The 15,963-nt window shown below is 42.8% G+C and overlaps 1 protein-coding gene across 1 annotated transcript in view; it reads left to right on the forward strand.

The window, feature by feature from the left end:
* Positions 1-15,963, forward strand: part of FASN (fatty acid synthase) — a 40,098-nt gene that overhangs the window by 18,513 nt on the left and 5,622 nt on the right. The window contains exons 15-38 of the mRNA XM_062010588.1: positions 818-933; positions 1,374-1,549; positions 1,887-2,078; positions 2,347-2,427; positions 2,519-2,704; positions 2,987-3,166; positions 3,405-3,608; positions 4,608-4,918; positions 5,070-5,453; positions 6,283-6,447; positions 6,646-6,764; positions 6,871-7,025; positions 7,373-7,576; positions 8,562-8,712; positions 9,189-9,367; positions 9,937-10,056; positions 10,205-10,327; positions 11,650-11,873; positions 12,136-12,337; positions 13,296-13,447; positions 13,924-14,015; positions 14,168-14,319; positions 14,602-14,844; positions 15,266-15,454. Of these exons, the coding sequence (XP_061866572.1) occupies positions 818-933; positions 1,374-1,549; positions 1,887-2,078; positions 2,347-2,427; positions 2,519-2,704; positions 2,987-3,166; positions 3,405-3,608; positions 4,608-4,918; positions 5,070-5,453; positions 6,283-6,447; positions 6,646-6,764; positions 6,871-7,025; positions 7,373-7,576; positions 8,562-8,712; positions 9,189-9,367; positions 9,937-10,056; positions 10,205-10,327; positions 11,650-11,873; positions 12,136-12,337; positions 13,296-13,447; positions 13,924-14,015; positions 14,168-14,319; positions 14,602-14,844; positions 15,266-15,454 (4,300 nt within the window). The remainder of the gene's footprint in view (positions 1-817; positions 934-1,373; positions 1,550-1,886; positions 2,079-2,346; positions 2,428-2,518; positions 2,705-2,986; positions 3,167-3,404; positions 3,609-4,607; positions 4,919-5,069; positions 5,454-6,282; positions 6,448-6,645; positions 6,765-6,870; positions 7,026-7,372; positions 7,577-8,561; positions 8,713-9,188; positions 9,368-9,936; positions 10,057-10,204; positions 10,328-11,649; positions 11,874-12,135; positions 12,338-13,295; positions 13,448-13,923; positions 14,016-14,167; positions 14,320-14,601; positions 14,845-15,265; positions 15,455-15,963) is intronic.

The following is a 15,963-nucleotide window of genomic DNA, read 5'->3' on the forward strand; positions in this document are numbered from 1 at the left end:
CATACAAGAGGAGAAAAGTCTTAGGAAGAATCATGGTTAGTTCTGAATTAAGTTTAGTAGTTTCACAGTACTTCTGAGTTCCCATCCAGTGTATATTCGTTATGTTGTGGTAGTTTTATGCTTTGAAACTGACAGGAAGGGAGAATCAGAGCAGACCTTTTGAATTGAGCAGGTCTTTTTCTCTGTAAAAGGTTATGCACTTAGCGTTAAAATCCATTGTGCAATTCTAGACTTCAATGCAAGTGACTAAGGACTTCATCAGCTGGGTTTGGGAGTTCTGTTTTTCTCTTCCTTCCCTTCCTTCTCCTGTTTAAAGACTGTGGGGTCATGTTGAAGAGAAGATACAAGTTGGGTCAGATGTTTAAGGCTACATGTTTTGATTTAATAGGTGTCGCTTGGAAAATGGTGTGGGATGCTTCAGACTACAAAGGGCTGCTCCTGGGAGTAAGGGCCTAAGCTGTGTGTCTGTGTATGCACAAGTGGGAGGCTTGAGAAGGTGATCTTGAAGTGCATCTTGAAGTTCTTGAAGTGCAGCTTTTGATTTCGCTTTACTATCTGCTTGTAAAAGGGAGACTTGTGTTTTGGCAGAATTTCATGAATATTACTTAAGTTCTGCTTTACCAGATGTGTGAGCTTTGGGGTTGCTGAAAGAGTGTGTGCTGCTCCTCCTTTTACCTGTTAAATGGTGTCCGTTCTAGCACCTAGCACAGAACTTTTGGCACAGAAACAGAAGTGGTTTGAGATCTATACACAAAAAAATTCAGAGACTAAGTAGTCAGTAATGCCTACCAGTGATTTATGGCCTCTACTTAACCAGGCTATCTTGAGGAGAACTTTGAAACCAACCTGCACCATCCTACCTTTGATGAAGAAAGATCACAAAAATAATTTGGAGTTCTTCCTAACACAGGCTGGAAAGATTCATTTAACTGGGTAAGGAGACTAAGGGAGGAGGGTGAGTGGGGTATCAGTTAGGAGAGAATTCAGATTTCTGTACTGGTGTGTGCATGCCTTCAAGGATGGAAATACTCCTTCAACAAAACTGGGTGGAGGGAAAAAATGATTTACATAATATGCTTTACATATTCAGCATGCTCACTTATGAAGTGTTGCTTTGGGTTAAAGACCAATTCGGCTGGGAAGGTGCCTTTTAAACATTAATCCCCTTTTAGAGGCTTAGGAACCTGGAACTAGCTCTTGGAAATAAACTTTGCATCTTGCTCATGGTTTGAATTGCAACTTTGGCTTCAGTAAGTGTTCACGATACTCCTGGAGAAATAGACGTGGAGCCCAAGACCAATTATTGTCTGATCTCTTGACTATTATGGTCAGTTGGGCCCTCGCCATTGTCTTGATCGTTTTTGTCATCTTAGGATAAATGTTCTTGGAAACAACTTATTCCCACGTGTGGAATACCCTGTCCCAGTGGGAACACCTCTTATTTCTCCATACATCAAGTGGGACCACAGCCAGGACTGGGATGTTCCAAAAGCTGAAGACTTTCCATCAGGTTCCAAAGGCTCTGCATCTGCTTCAGTCTACAATATTGGTGTGTTTGCCTGTTTATGGCTTTTTTGTTTGTCTCTCCTGCTTTACACCTGCATTTCTCCTGTAAAACTAGGAAAAGGATACTCAAAGCAGCATCCTTGAAGCCATCTTTTGAAGCGTAATGTTTGGTTTGGATTGGATTGCAAAAGATTGGATCTGCTTCTGAAATGAGATGAAAGAATATGCACAGACCAGGAAACTGTCTTGATTCAGACTCAGTAGTTTTAAGATCTGCATGTTGTTAGACAGGGTAGTGGGGGAAATTATTAGAACCTCTTATAGACCTCGTTATTAGGGTGGGGTTTTATTTTTTTGTTCTGCTCTTTATTTTTTGACAGATGTGAGTCCTGAATCTCCTGACCACTACTTGGTTGGTCACTGCATCGATGGCAGAGTCCTCTACCCAGCAACTGGATACCTAGTATTGGCTTGGCGAACTCTGGCACGGTCTCTTGGCATGGCTATGGAACAAGTGGCTGTTATGTTTGAAGAAGTCACAATTCATCAGGCAACTATCCTTCCCAAAAAGGGTGGGTGAGGAGTGCTGGTACAACTGCAAAACCATGTAATGAAGATAAAGGGAGTGGGATGAAAGAAATGCAAGGGGAAGATGGGGAGGAACAGAGGAGAAAGAGAGTGTAACATGACTGAACAAAGAAACTAATTAACACAGTCGAGTAGCACATGTTGTGGTCATCTTTATTACATGTTGTGCAGTCAGTCTGGAGATGGTGAAAGTGAAGGCTCTGCTTGACAATGGTAGCAATGGATGACTGTCTTCCTCAATCTTTCTTGCAGGATCAGTACAGCTGGAAGTAAGACTCATGCCTGCTTCCCATCGCTTTGAGGTGTCAGGGAATGGGAATTTGGCTGTGAGTGGTAAGTGAAGAAAGTGTAAGGGTATGTGCTGCCCCACTAAAATCCATTATTTGTGGATATTGATTCTTATTCTTGCCACTGTGCCCATCAGGTAAGATTTCCCTCCTGGAAAACACCGCTCTGAAGAACTTCCATAACCAGACAATTGACTTACAGACTCAAGCAGGTGTGAGCTCAGGGTTTGGCCTCTTGAAAGAAGATATTTACCAAGAGCTGCATCTGCGTGGATATAATTATGGACCAACTTTCCAGGGCGTTCTGGAATGCAACAGTGAAGGTGAATTTGATTTCTGTAGTAGGATAATGAGCATTTGATCTTTTAATTCCATTTGTGTTAACGGTCTATCTGACTGTTTTGTGAGGCCATTATACATTGTGTGATAATGGAGAACAACTAAGAGTTCCGGCAGAGCCCTGGGAAAGCTGTTCTCTCCGATGTAGAACTGAATATTGGAGTTCACGGGGGAAGTTGGGTACATACAGCAGACTTAGCATTTGGTAAACAGCGATTTCTGGCATCTGCCGAATGGCAGTCACAGTGAGGCTTCTTCTTCTGCAGCAAGCACAGGAAAAGTTCTGTGGAATGGAAACTGGGTGACCTTCCTTGACACTCTGCTACACGTAATAATCTTAGCTGAGACTGGACGCAGTCTGCGCTTACCCACCAGGATTCGCTCGGTGTGTATTGACCCAGCGTTGCATCAGGAGCAGGTGCGCCAATACCAGGACAATGTAGAAGGTAATGTGTCTCATGCTTGGGCTTATTGTAGCTTCTTTTACTGCTCTGTGGATGAATGTTTGATTTTTTAAGTAGTAGGGTGGACCTTGAGGGCCCCTCTTAGCCTTCAAGCTGTTGTGCAGCTCATGTTATTATGCAGCTTCCGTAACATTCTGACAGGACATTCTTCATCTGATTGCCTTCAGTGAAATACTTGTAGTGTTTGATGCAAACTTGGAATTCCTTCCTGCCTTTTCAGCTTTTGATGTTGTGGTGGACCGCTGTCTTGATAGCCTTAAAGCAGGAGGTGTTCAGATCAATGGTCTTCATGCTTCTGTGGCACCACGACGACAACAGGACCGTATCCCTCCTACACTGGAAAAGTTCTGCTTTGTGCCCTATACTGAGAGTAACTGTTTGTCTTCCAGTGTCCATCTTCATACCTATCTGAGGCACTGTAAAGGTAGAGTGGGATTGTTTTCTTGTCACACCAGGGGAATCTTCTTGCCTGACAGAAATGTCAGAGAGAAGCTGTTCATGCTACTTCAGAAGATCAAACAAAAAGTGTTGGTCTCTGTAGAAGACTTCAGGACTCCTGTGTCTGTATGCTTCTGCTAGAAGCTAAAACCTACTTCTGCATGAGGTATCTCTAGAATGTGGGTAGGAGTAAAGCCATGGGAAGGGGCATCTACTCTTCTGTAACAGTCAATAAGATATCAGGTGACACAACAAGTCATATTTATGGAGAAATTCAGCCTAGTTGCTTCAAACACCAACACTTCAGCTTTCTTGTTTTGTTTTTTGCTGTGAACTGCTAAAATGGATAAGCTCACCTTTCCCCTTTTGGTTGTGTGCACAAGAGCATATCCAAGGAGGGAGAACGGTTCAGTGAGCCACACCAAAAACTTTGCTGTAAGAATAGAATAGGTGCAGCTAATGGCTTAGTATAGTGCTCTTTGGATGGGGAGACATCCACTCAGCTCATTACTTTAAAGACCTTTTTATCAAAGGGGGAAATACTAGTATTTCTTTTAAAAATTAGTGATTAATTTTGCTGTATCTTATTTTTTGTAATGCTGTTTCTGATCTCAGTCAGCTTGAGCTATTTTTCATCAGGTTTTAAAGTAAAAAAGCATTTTAGTATTTTTGTATTGATGAGAACTTACAGTTTTCTCCCACAACTTCCTAAATTGGTCAAAAGTTTTCTGTTAGTTGCCCTCTACCAGTCAGAGTCTTGCCACAGGTGACTTTAGTGTTTTAGACTGTCCTGCCACAAAGCCTGCCTGTATGGGGGGGCCACAAGTACTGCACAACATGTAATCATGAACGTGCACTGGATTTCTGTGGCTACACTGATGATACAGGACACTGTCATTTGTGGTGCAGATCAGTTAATATAGCAAAGAGGGAAAGAAAAACCTTAAGAAATCTGACTCATCCTTTCGTTTCCCCTTCTCCATAGATCTGGTTCGTAGCTTGCCAGCTAAGGTGGCAGTGCATGGGGTCAAATTAGTCATCCCTGGACTAGAAACTGCAGGGGCTGCTGCAGAGCCTTCGCCCATACAGAAGGGCCTTCAGCATGTCCTTGCTGAAATCTGCCATCTGGAACTGAATGGAAACCTCCATTCTGAGCTGGAACAGATCGTGACTCGAGAAAAAATGCATTTCCGGGATGATCCTCTTCTCAGTGGATTGCTAGACTCTTCGGAGTTGAAGGCTTGCCTGGATGTGGCATTGGAGAACATGACCAGTCACAGGATGAAGATAGTAGAGGTTAGCTGGAAACCTGGGATGAGGCTATAGCTAGTGTTTCTAAGCCTTCTAGTGACCTGATCACATACTTCTATGGTTCCAGTTATAATTCTGGATATCGTTTGTATTTCAGCTTGTTTTCTGCTTTTTCTTCCTCTTTTTTTTCTCACAGGCTCTTGCAGGAAGTGGACATCTGTTCTCTCGTGTCAAAAGTATTCTGAATACTCAGCCGCTGTTGCAGATGGAGTACATTGCCACTGACAGCAACCTGGAAACTCTTTCTGAAACAGAGCTACAAGATGCTGGAGTTGTCTCTAGCCAATGGGATCCATCTAACCCTCCCTCTGGAAATCTGACCAATGCTGACCTGGTGGTATACAACTGTTCAACAAGTGTTCTAGGGAACACTGCTGAAATTCTCTCTAATTTGTCAGCTGCAGTGAAAGAAGGAGGGTTTGTTTTGCTACACACCCTTCTTAAAGGAGAAACTCTTGGAGAGATTGTCAGTTTCCTTACAAGTCCGGATCTAAGGCAGAAACACAGCTTCCTGAATGAGGTAAGCCTCCTGGCAGGACACGTAACTTCTCATTGGGTAGTCAGGAGTCTGCTGATTGCAGATGCTCTTGTGATGAGTGTTGAGTTGACACTGGTTACACGACCTTTCATTGAGGCCCTCTGCAGGAATGTGTAGTAAACACTTCTGAAGAAGAGTAGTGAATTTGCACATACTACATTGGAAGAGTAAACTGAGTTCAATCAGTAAAGCCTTTCTGAATGCATTTAAAGTGCTTTCTTGTTATTTGTGTATCTATATGTGATGTGGTCTAGATGGACCTGCTTCTGCAGGGGGGATGGACTACATGATTTCTAAAGGTCCCTTCCCACCCTACCATTCTATGATTCTATATAATCATGTCTAAACTTGGTGTTTCCACTTTATGTTTTGTGTTGGAGCCTGTACATCGTGTTTGTCTGGGGAGATGTGCCTTGCTGTTGGAATTAAATGCTAGATGTGTTTAAATACCTTATGGGATTTGACAGCATGATCGCTGTTCCATGTTTGGCACTCTTGGCAGTGTGGCAAGACTGGTTCCCTAACTAGGGCTTCAGGATACTTGCACTGCTGCTTTCTGAGGGTCTTTTAGGGAAGAAGGAATAGTCGAGACATGGGTAAAATACTGTTGGCGTAATCAGATATCTATTCATACCTGGGCAATACAGAACAGATGCCGAGGTTTCAAGCAAAAGCAAGAAAGATGCGGCCCCTGTCTGTTGTTCCTGGTGAAGCCTTCTTTGAGGAGACTCCACATAAACTGTAGATGTGACTTGTATTTTTAACTGACTTGTGACTTTCTTGTTAATCGTTGTTTTACTTGATTTGACAGGCTCAGTGGGAGGGCTTATTCAGCAAAGCCTCACTGAATCTAGTTGCAATGAAGAAGTCGTTCTTTGGCTCAGTTATTTTCCTGTGCCGCCGGCAAGCCCCTGCCAAAACACCCGTCTTTCTGCCAGTAGATGAAACCCATTATAAGTGGGTCGAATCCTTAAAGGTAGGAATTCCTGTGTCCTGGATGTCTGAATTTCCAAATCATTATGCTTTCTAAAGAAGATATTTAGCAGTGTTCAAAGACTTGTGTGTGTTCAGTAATTCTTCTTAAAATAGAAGTCATTAAATATCTGCCTTAAGGATATGAAGGCTAATTACTTTCTGTGGTTCCTACTAAAGCAGTTTGGGTTTTGTCCTGTAGGAAGTTTTGGCTGACCCATCAGAGCAGCCTGTGTGGTTGACTGCCACCAGTTGTGGGAACTCGGGAGTTTTGGGAATGGTGAATTGCCTCCGCCTTGAAGCAGAAGGCCACAGAATCAGGTATGGAGGCATGCCCTTGAGTCACAGTTAGAGATGAGATGTTTTTGTACTAGCTTCTCTTCAGGCCTGTAACGAAACAAATAACATCACAATTCTTGGCTTCTAGATGTGTTTTTGTTTCCAACCTGAACCCTTCCTCAGCTGTCCCACCCACCAGTCTTTCTTCCCTGGAGATGCAGAAGATTGTTCAGAAAGACCTGGTGATGAATGTGTATCGTGATGGAAAGTGGGGCTCCTTCAGGCATCTCCCATTGGAGCAAGGTAACTCCTTTGAGGCCTGAGAATCACTTGCACGGTCTTGAGTCTGAGCAGACTTTGAATACAAAATGAATAGCTATTGTTCCTACAATTATTTTCTTATAACTTAAAAATTATTGTATAATGGATCATTTGGAATTCTTCCGCCACAGCTTGATGAGCGGTAGCATGCTGTGGTGCCAGGAGGAAGGATGAGCTATTTAGGGTATGGGTAGTATTGCACGGTAAAAAGGGGCTTTCTGGAGAGAGAAGCAATTGAGCAATGGAGAAAGTAGCAATTACACAAGGAATTTACTCATTCGGGAAGGTATACGCCTGTGTTAATGTTCTTATTGTTCCTTCTTCTGCAGCGCGACCTCAGGGGATGACAGAATATGCCTATGTAAATGTGTTAACTCGTGGAGACCTCTCGTCTCTTCGTTGGATTGTCTCCCCACTTCAACACTTCCGTGCAACTAATCCCAACGTTCAGCTCTGCAAAGTCTATTATGCATCTCTCAACTTCCGGGACATTATGCTGGCCACAGGAAAGCTTTCTCCAGATGCTATCCCTGGTGAGTTAAAATTACACTAGAAGAAAATATATTTAGGTATTCCAATTCCAAAACTTACTTGTATAACCTCTTGAATGTTAGTTATGCAGAGTTAAGTGTATATCAGTTTCTATTTACCAAGAAAGCACACTTTTTCAAAAGGAAGTATAGCCCCGCTGCAGGACTGTATCCCAAAAACGTGTAAGTTCTACTTCTGGTTGCAGTCCCATCTTTCATGTGGCAAAACTAATAAACCTTGCTGTGAGGAAACATTAACATAGATACCAAGCATGAGGTGAAACAGCATAATGGAGGTTTCAGAGATGGGCAAGGTGCATACCAGAGTGAGATTGCTGAAGTTCATGCTGCCGTGCTATTGGACATGATCTGCTTTTAGAGGAGGAAAAATGCAACATGAAATATCGATCTACAAAGTGGAGGTGGTAACACTTTGCCTCATAGCGAGTTAAGAATTAACATAATGTCTTTAAAATGGTTTTAAAGCTCTATATAAAGGAGGGGGAGGGGAATACGGGGGAAAGTGCATTTTGAGATTCTTATGGGTGACTAGGTTAACTAGGGCTGGGTTTCCCTTCACGACAGATTAGTCGCTGCCTAAATTGGGTGTTTACAAAAATGAAAGTTTCACAGTGTATTTTTTGTTACAGTTGTCCTTTCTAGTCCATGTGTCACTGTTTTTCAAAGAGGAACAAAATTGCCTCTGAAACAAGATGTTTCCTTGAAATTTCTCAGATGAAAACTGCAAAGGAAAGCAATGTCACTGAGGATAAAGAGTTAAGATTTAACGAGACCGAGTCCTTTTCTTGTCCTTGACTCTTGCAGTGAGAAATTAACTTTGGTGGCTTACATGTACACAGAAAGAGTGCTGGGATCTGTCTACTGTCTCTGGGGTTCTAACTTTCAGGGACAATGGTTGTAGTGCATTCTCGACCAAGGTATTTCAGAAGAGAAATTTCCTTTGTAAAAGATGCTAATGTTCTTCCAGGTAACTGGGCTTTGCAGCAGTGCATGCTGGGCATGGAGTTCTCAGGACGGGACATGGCTGGAAGAAGGGTTATGGGATTGCTGCCAGCAAAGGGACTGGCTACAGTGGTAGACTGTGCCAAGAACTTTCTGTGGGAGGTGCCTAAAGACTGGTAGGTCAACTTCTGTTTTCTGGTTTGTATATGTGGTTGTTAAGATTTGCCTCCCTGTCTGAGACTGACAGCCGTGACAGGATAGATTTCCCCCTTGGGAAATGATAGCTGAGCTGTCATCTCCCGAGTCAGCTGTAGCATTTGGCTTAGATTCAATGCAGGAATTGAGTATTAGATTTTGTTCAGTGGGCTCCACAAGGTTCTTATCTTGTTCTTGGGCTCGTAGCTCCATGTCGTTGATTCTATGCTGGTATTTGGGTGTTGGCTATGTTGCTGGTTAGCTACTGAAATATTGTTGTGGAAGAATGAAACTCTTGTCTGTGCTTGGCCACTGTATGGTTGAGAACCATTTCTGCTTTCTGCTCTGTCTTGACAGTTTAACCTTTGTGTTGCAGAAAGGCAAATTTCCTTGGAAGATTCCAGTAGTCTTTTCCAAGACTAAAGATATATCCTCTGTCTTTCAATTTGCTTCTTAGGACTCTAGAAGAAGCAGCTTCAGTGCCTGTGGTTTATGCCACTGCTTATTATGCCTTGGTAGTTCGAGGTGGTATGAAGAAGGGTGAAAGTATCCTTGTCCACTCTGGCTCAGGAGGTGTAGGCCAAGCAGCCATTGCCATTGCCCTGAGTATGGGCTGCCGTGTCTTTGCTACTGTAGGTAAGTACTGAGGAGTACCAATGTTATGGGGGGAAGAAAACAAACCTAAATACTCTATATAAAATAGAGGATATTTGTGTGTGCATATATGTGTTTAGACCTTAAAAAAAAAAAGGTATATACTTTTTGCTCCCAGTGTGGTCCATGTAATTAGAACTAGCTTCTCAACTGAGAAGAGTATACATGGTAAACAGAGCTACTGACTGCACTTGAAAATTCCACAGCACAGACAAATTTATCTACCTCTGTACTCTATATAACCATAAATACAGAAGATGATCAAGACTTCTTCATTGTAAGTTTGGTAATGAGATCAAAGAATGCCTACTCATTGTAAGGCTTGGTCTGTTTTTGGTCCTTACTCTGGCTCATAAATGAGTAGTAATAACCAGATAGCCTTTGTCCTGAGGTTTGATACCTTGAGAGCCTGAAAGCTTTGAAGCACATGCTTGGTGGCTGCTCAGACTTACAGTCCTTGGGAAAAGGTGTGCAGATAGAAATAGTCTGTTTAATCATAAAAAAAATTATGGATAAGTACTGGCATTGTTCAACTTGTCTTCTCTTTCCAGGGTCCACTGAGAAACGTGAGTATCTTCAAGCAAGATTCCCACAGCTGGATGCCAATAGCTTTGCCAGCTCCCGAAGTACTGCCTTTGAGCAACATATACTGCGAGTTACCAATGGAAAAGGTAAGCTCAAGAATATCTTTCCTGCTTTTGTCAGTTGTGCCACATGATGCAGTTGCACTTTCTAAAGACAAAGTGAGTCAGTAAAAAGCAGGGTTAGGCCCTCAGCAGAGTTGAGTTTATTAAATAGTTTCTTCCCCTTTCCTTGCAGGTGTCAACCTTGTGTTAAATTCCTTGGCAGAAGAGAAGCTCCAAGCCAGTTTGCGTTGTCTTGCTCGACATGGGCGCTTTTTGGAAATAGGCAAATTTGATCTATCTAACAACAGTCAGCTTGGTAAGATGGGGCACTGGGAAACATACCTCATTAGGTTTAGCAAACATGACAGGGTAATCTCTGTACTCTCTTTAACACAGACTAATCTTCAAATTTAGAAAAGTTTTTAGCTGGAGTACTTGTTTCTGTGCATCCTGACCCTGGATACTAGGGAAAAGAGATCTGTACCTCCCTCTCTACCTCCCCTCTTCAGGAAACTGCAGAGAGCAATGAGATTGCCCCTCAGCCTACTCCTCTATAAATTAGATAAACCCAAAGTCCTTAAGCCACTGCTTGGCATACATGCCTTCCAGCTCCTTTACCTGCTCTGCTGCTCTTGTCTGGGCACATTTGAGTATCCTCACATTGTTTTTAAATTGAGGGGCCCAGAACCACGCAATACTGAAGGTGAGACCACACCAATGCAAAATACAGCAGGATAAACACCTCTTGACCGGCTGTGGGCTATGCTGTGTTTGCACCCCAGGATGCAGTTTGCCCTCTTCACTGCCAGGGCACACTGCTGGCTCCTGTTGAGCCTGCTGTCAACCAGCATCCCCAGATCCCTTTCTGCAGGACTGCTTTCCAGCCACTCCTCTCTCAATTAGTACTTGCGTCTGGCATGACTTGGTCACAGGTGCAGAATCCTTGCTAAATTTAGTATCATTGGTCATGTTCCGGTTTGTGAATGTTCATATTTCCAATGTTCCAGTTAATGCAGACCCTCACTGCAAGGCCTCTTGTCCCTCCAGTCAACAGCATCTCCCACTCTTTGATGGCACAGGGACAAGAGTAACCTGATTGATTTCTCTTGGATGGGAAAACAAATCAGAATGTTACGATGTGATGTGTTAGTGAAAAAATGACAAGAATGTGCTCCTGTTGTAGAATGATTGCAAATAGCAAGTTTTGACTGTCTCCTTTCTTATTCTAATTAAATTTTAAAATATCTTAGCATCATGGAAAACTTCCAAGAGGAAGAGTTTCTTGTGGAAATGGACAGGATGTACACGGTATTCTAGCTCCTCTGTGACTAACTCAGCTGCTACTAGACACAAAATGTCCTTTGTAATATCAGATTGACCATGTTGTAGCTTGACCCGCTATTTGTGTGAGTGGAGTTTCTGTTTAACTAGTCTGCTTTGTAAGAGATGAACCTAACTAATATAGTCTTTAGAGACTATATGCAAGAATGAGTATGGAAAATGTAGAATTCTAGCAACTAACAGCTGCTTTACTCCTCAGACTTTTGCTTCTGATGTACACAGAGATGTTTCTGAAGCAGAAGATAGTGTTCTGAAGTGCCAGCGGCATCAGGTCATAACCAAGTTACTTTTTTCTAGGAATGGCTCTCTTCCTCAAGAATGTGGCATTTCATGGGATCTTACTAGATGCAATCTTTGAGGATGGAAACCAAGAGTGGGAAGTAGTATCAGAGTTGTTGACTAAGGGCATAAAAGATGGTGTTGTAAAGCCCTTGAGAAGTACCGTCTTCAACAAAGAAGAGGTAGAAGCTGCCTTCAGGTTCATGGCACAAGGGAAACATATTGGCAAAGTGATGATCAAGGTAATGAGATAATGACTCTGATTCTCTGATGCATCTGTGGTCCTCTGTAGGCGACTATATTGGTTGTTTTCAATCCAGGTCAAGTTGAAGGACAGCACAGGTTTATTATTTTTACTGCTAACATTGTAATGAATGTAACTGTAAAGTCTGCCAATCTGATTGTACGAGGTTCATGTGCATTGACTGGAGGACCATAGCGTGGCAAAATATTAAATGCATTGTGTATCCGATCTTAACTGTTTTTTTTGGGGGGGATGGGAAGGTCCAAGAAGAGGAAAAGGAACGTCCTTTAAGAAGGTCTGAACCAGTTAAAATCTCTGCCATCTCCCAAACCTACTGTCCACCTACCAAGTCTTACATCATCACGGGGGGCCTAGGAGGATTTGGGCTTGAGTTGGCACAGTGGCTAGTTGAGAGAGGAGCACAGAAGCTTATACTGACATCTCGTTCTGGCATACGAACTGGTAAGCAAAAATGGTAAAGGAACAGGAAACGTCACTGCCTTTCGACAAACCTCAGTTTCCATTTTTCAGTGTCCTGTCAACAACTAATAATATCTTAATCTCTTATCTTCCATCTCATGTATATGTTCTCTCATTTTTAAAAAGTTGTTTTCCCCGTTATTGTAAACGAGGAAGTATCTTTTAACTTGACCTGTTTTCCAACTGCTGCTTTCTTTTTTTATGCTTCCCAATTCTATCAACTCATTTTCTTCCTTACTCGGGATTTTGTTTCTGCAGCCTTACCTTTGTTTTTACCCATTTACAAAGTCTGTATCCAGCTACCACACTGACTTGTCTAATGGCTGTAGCATGCCACAAGGAAAGGCCTATAAAATGCTTATTAAACCAGTTATGTGTGTGGATGCTTTTGCTCCTTCAGATAGCTCATCTCTAAAGACGTGCCCTACTATCTGGTAACATCAGTAAGCATTTTTGCTTCATTTTTAAGCCATCAGTTTGATGGCTTGAAAGTTTAAAGCCATGACATTGATGGTAGTATGAAGAAATACTGAAAGCAAATGCAGTCATAACAAAACTTCCCTTTACTTCCAAACTTCTGCTTGTGCCACTATAATCTGTTGCCTTTCTCTGATCTAACCATTCTTTCCTGTCTCGGTAAACAAATTCTTGTTCATTTCTCTTCGCTGTTGTACTCTTTCTTCCCTTTTTTTTTCCCTTCTTATGTTCTCCTAACTCCCTTCTCCACTCCGATCTATTTAGAATATTTCTGAAACTCAAGTGATTTCTACCTACTATTCAGGTTTTGTCCAATTTTCTTACTGTAGGCGAATCAGAAATTATTTAACTGTTCAGTCCCTCTGTAGTCTGAGAACTGTAATGAGCAGATTAACCAAAGACTTATGGTTTGACTATTTCATCACAGGCACTGTTCACCCTCTATGTTTTGGTTTTTTTGTAGGCTACCAGGCTAAACGTGTTAGAGAGTGGAAGGCACTGGGCGTCCAAGTGTTGGTATCTACCAGGGATATTGGAACACTCGAGGGAACACAGCTGTTGATAGAAGAAGCTTTGCAGCTTGGCCCAGTTGGTGGCATCTTTAATTTGGCTGTGGTAAGTGACAAAAATGCTTAGGACTTTTAAGAGACAGCAGCCATTCAACTGGCTTTTTTTACTGAGGGCAGTCAGGCTTCATACAATTTTAGATTGCCTTTCTCTGTCAAAGGACACTTTGGCGTTACGTGGTAACTAGAGGCTTACAGGCCTGTCCCCTTGATCTGGGAAGCAACAGTTTTCACCAGTAAGCTCAGATGAATGTTGCTCAAGATCCCAGGGTACAAGAAAAGTCACATACAGAACTTGCTAGTTGAAGGCTGCAGTGCAGTACTTAAAGGAGACTTACCAAAAGCCATGTCCATGTCGTATTTCAGGACACTCGGGGTAAGTCTATAAAGTTAGAAAAAGGCATTGTGCAGTGATATCCTCTTATGTCTCAAACCATATGTCAAACTTAAACTGAGAAACCGGACATAGTGAAACTGTACCTTTTTTTACCTTTTTCTGTCCCCACCCTACTCCCTCCTGAATAGGTCCTTAGAGATGGCATGATTGAAAATCAGACCCCAGAACTATTCTGTGAAGTCAATAAGCCCAAGTATTCAGGAACCCTTCATTTGGATTGGTAAGTGTCTGTAGAAGGGATAAATATGAACTACTTTTTATGGTCAGAATGCTGATCAAACTTACTCAGTTTGTTCTTGTGCTAGGCTTGCATGGTATCATGTAGTTAGCAGGTTTTTCTGATGGGATTTCTCTTTCCCGCTGTGCTTCAAGGGTGACTCGTAAGAAGTGTCCAGACCTGGACTACTTTGTTGTATTCTCCTCTGTGAGCTGTGGAAGAGGAAATGCTGGGCAAAGTAATTATGGCTTTGCCAATTCTACCATGGAGCGTATCTGTGAGCAGCGGCATCATGATGGACTCCCGGGTAAGATGACTTCACTCATTGTGCAGAATGACCTGTCTGCCAAACATACAGAGGAGAACCAGCTCACCAGAAACCTGTGTGTTTGTCTGGAATGACAATGAGTGTTGAAGGCTGCTGCTTCTCCTAGCTGTTACTCTGAGTCTTTCATGTGTGAATGGACACTCGCCATTTAACAGTACAAAGGAATTGCAGGCCTTTGCTAGGCTGTTTAACTCTGTTTTGTTGCTGCCATGGGCTTTAGTTAGTTCTCTAGTGTATTCTTTCTTCTGATTTCTCCTCCAGGCCTGGCAATCCAGTGGGGAGCCATTGGTGATGTGGGTATCCTTCTGAAGACAATGGGAAACAAAGAGGTTGTGGTTGGAGGAACCCTTCCCCAGCAAATCAGCTCATGCCTAGAGGTGCTCGATATCTTCCTGAATCAACCTCATCCTGTCATGTCCAGTTTTGTCCTGGCAGAGAAGGTCTCTGTGAAAACTGAAGGAGGCAGCCAACGGGATCTTGTAGAAGCTGTTGCTCACATCCTGGGTAAGTGCTTTTAGACAAGCAGTGCTGGGCGGTGTCTTACCATCTCAATGCTTTTGGAAAGCAATGGTGCTGCTGCAGGTGCTCTGATCAGCATCTTCTCCTGATTTGTCATGCGGATGTGGTGGTGGTGTGGACTGGTTATTTTTTTCCTTTAGACTGCTCCTTCTCTCCAGTAATCAATTTGTTTCTGCAGCATGGGCTTTTCTCCCTTAATGTGTTCACATACACATACAGTTCAGTGTCTTGGGTCTTGTTTAGAATGGACTGGTGCTTTTCTTCAAATGGAGGAGAAGAAGGAAAGGCCTCTAAGAACAAATTTTTGGGACAGCACAGGAGATTTCAGGAGAAAGAGGGAAGACTGCTAGAGGGGGCCAGAGCTGAAAAGGAATCGGCCTTTCATTAGTGTGTGGTTTCTTCTCAGGTGTCCGTGACGTGAGCAGTCTGAATGCGGAGAGTTCCTTGGCAGACTTGGGCTTGGATTCCTTGATGGGTGTGGAGGTGCGCCAGACCCTGGAGAGAGACTATGACATCGTTATGACCATGAGAGAAATTCGACTCCTTACAATCAACAAACTGCGTGAACTTTCTTCCAAGTCCGGGACAGCAGAGGGTAAGGTATCTGAATCAGGGCTGCTACTGCTCACCTAAGTCCAAACAATTAAGCTACCAATCCATTGCTTTCATCTCTGGTGACATAAGCCTCCATCAAATCATGTAATAAAGTTATAGCTGAAAGACTTTGAAAGACACATGTCACTGTACTTCCACTGACTGTTGGATCTGGCCCCTCAGTTCTGGGGGCAGGGTTTAAGAGCATGAAAGTTGCTTTCTTGCCTGGCTATTATCTGTCTGCTCACATTTAGCTGTGTGCAGGATGGAATTAGAGACCTTCTACCTGTCTGAGGATTGAACAATGCAATATCGTGCGTACTGTAAGCTAAAAAGTACGTGCAGTTGCTGCAGAGCAACTGACAGTAGGAAGATCCCCAAGTCTGTGCCCTGATGGTCTAATGAGCCAATGGACTAATCCAGGTCAACCCTGACATTTGTCCTTTAAGACTATGGATGTGTGACAAAGACCGATGCTGAATTTAGTTGTGTTTGTCTGATGTGCTTCCC

Source organism: Colius striatus, chromosome 18, assembly GCF_028858725.1.
Source record: "Colius striatus isolate bColStr4 chromosome 18, bColStr4.1.hap1, whole genome shotgun sequence".
Classification (NCBI taxonomy): domain Eukaryota; kingdom Metazoa; phylum Chordata; class Aves; order Coliiformes; family Coliidae; genus Colius; species Colius striatus.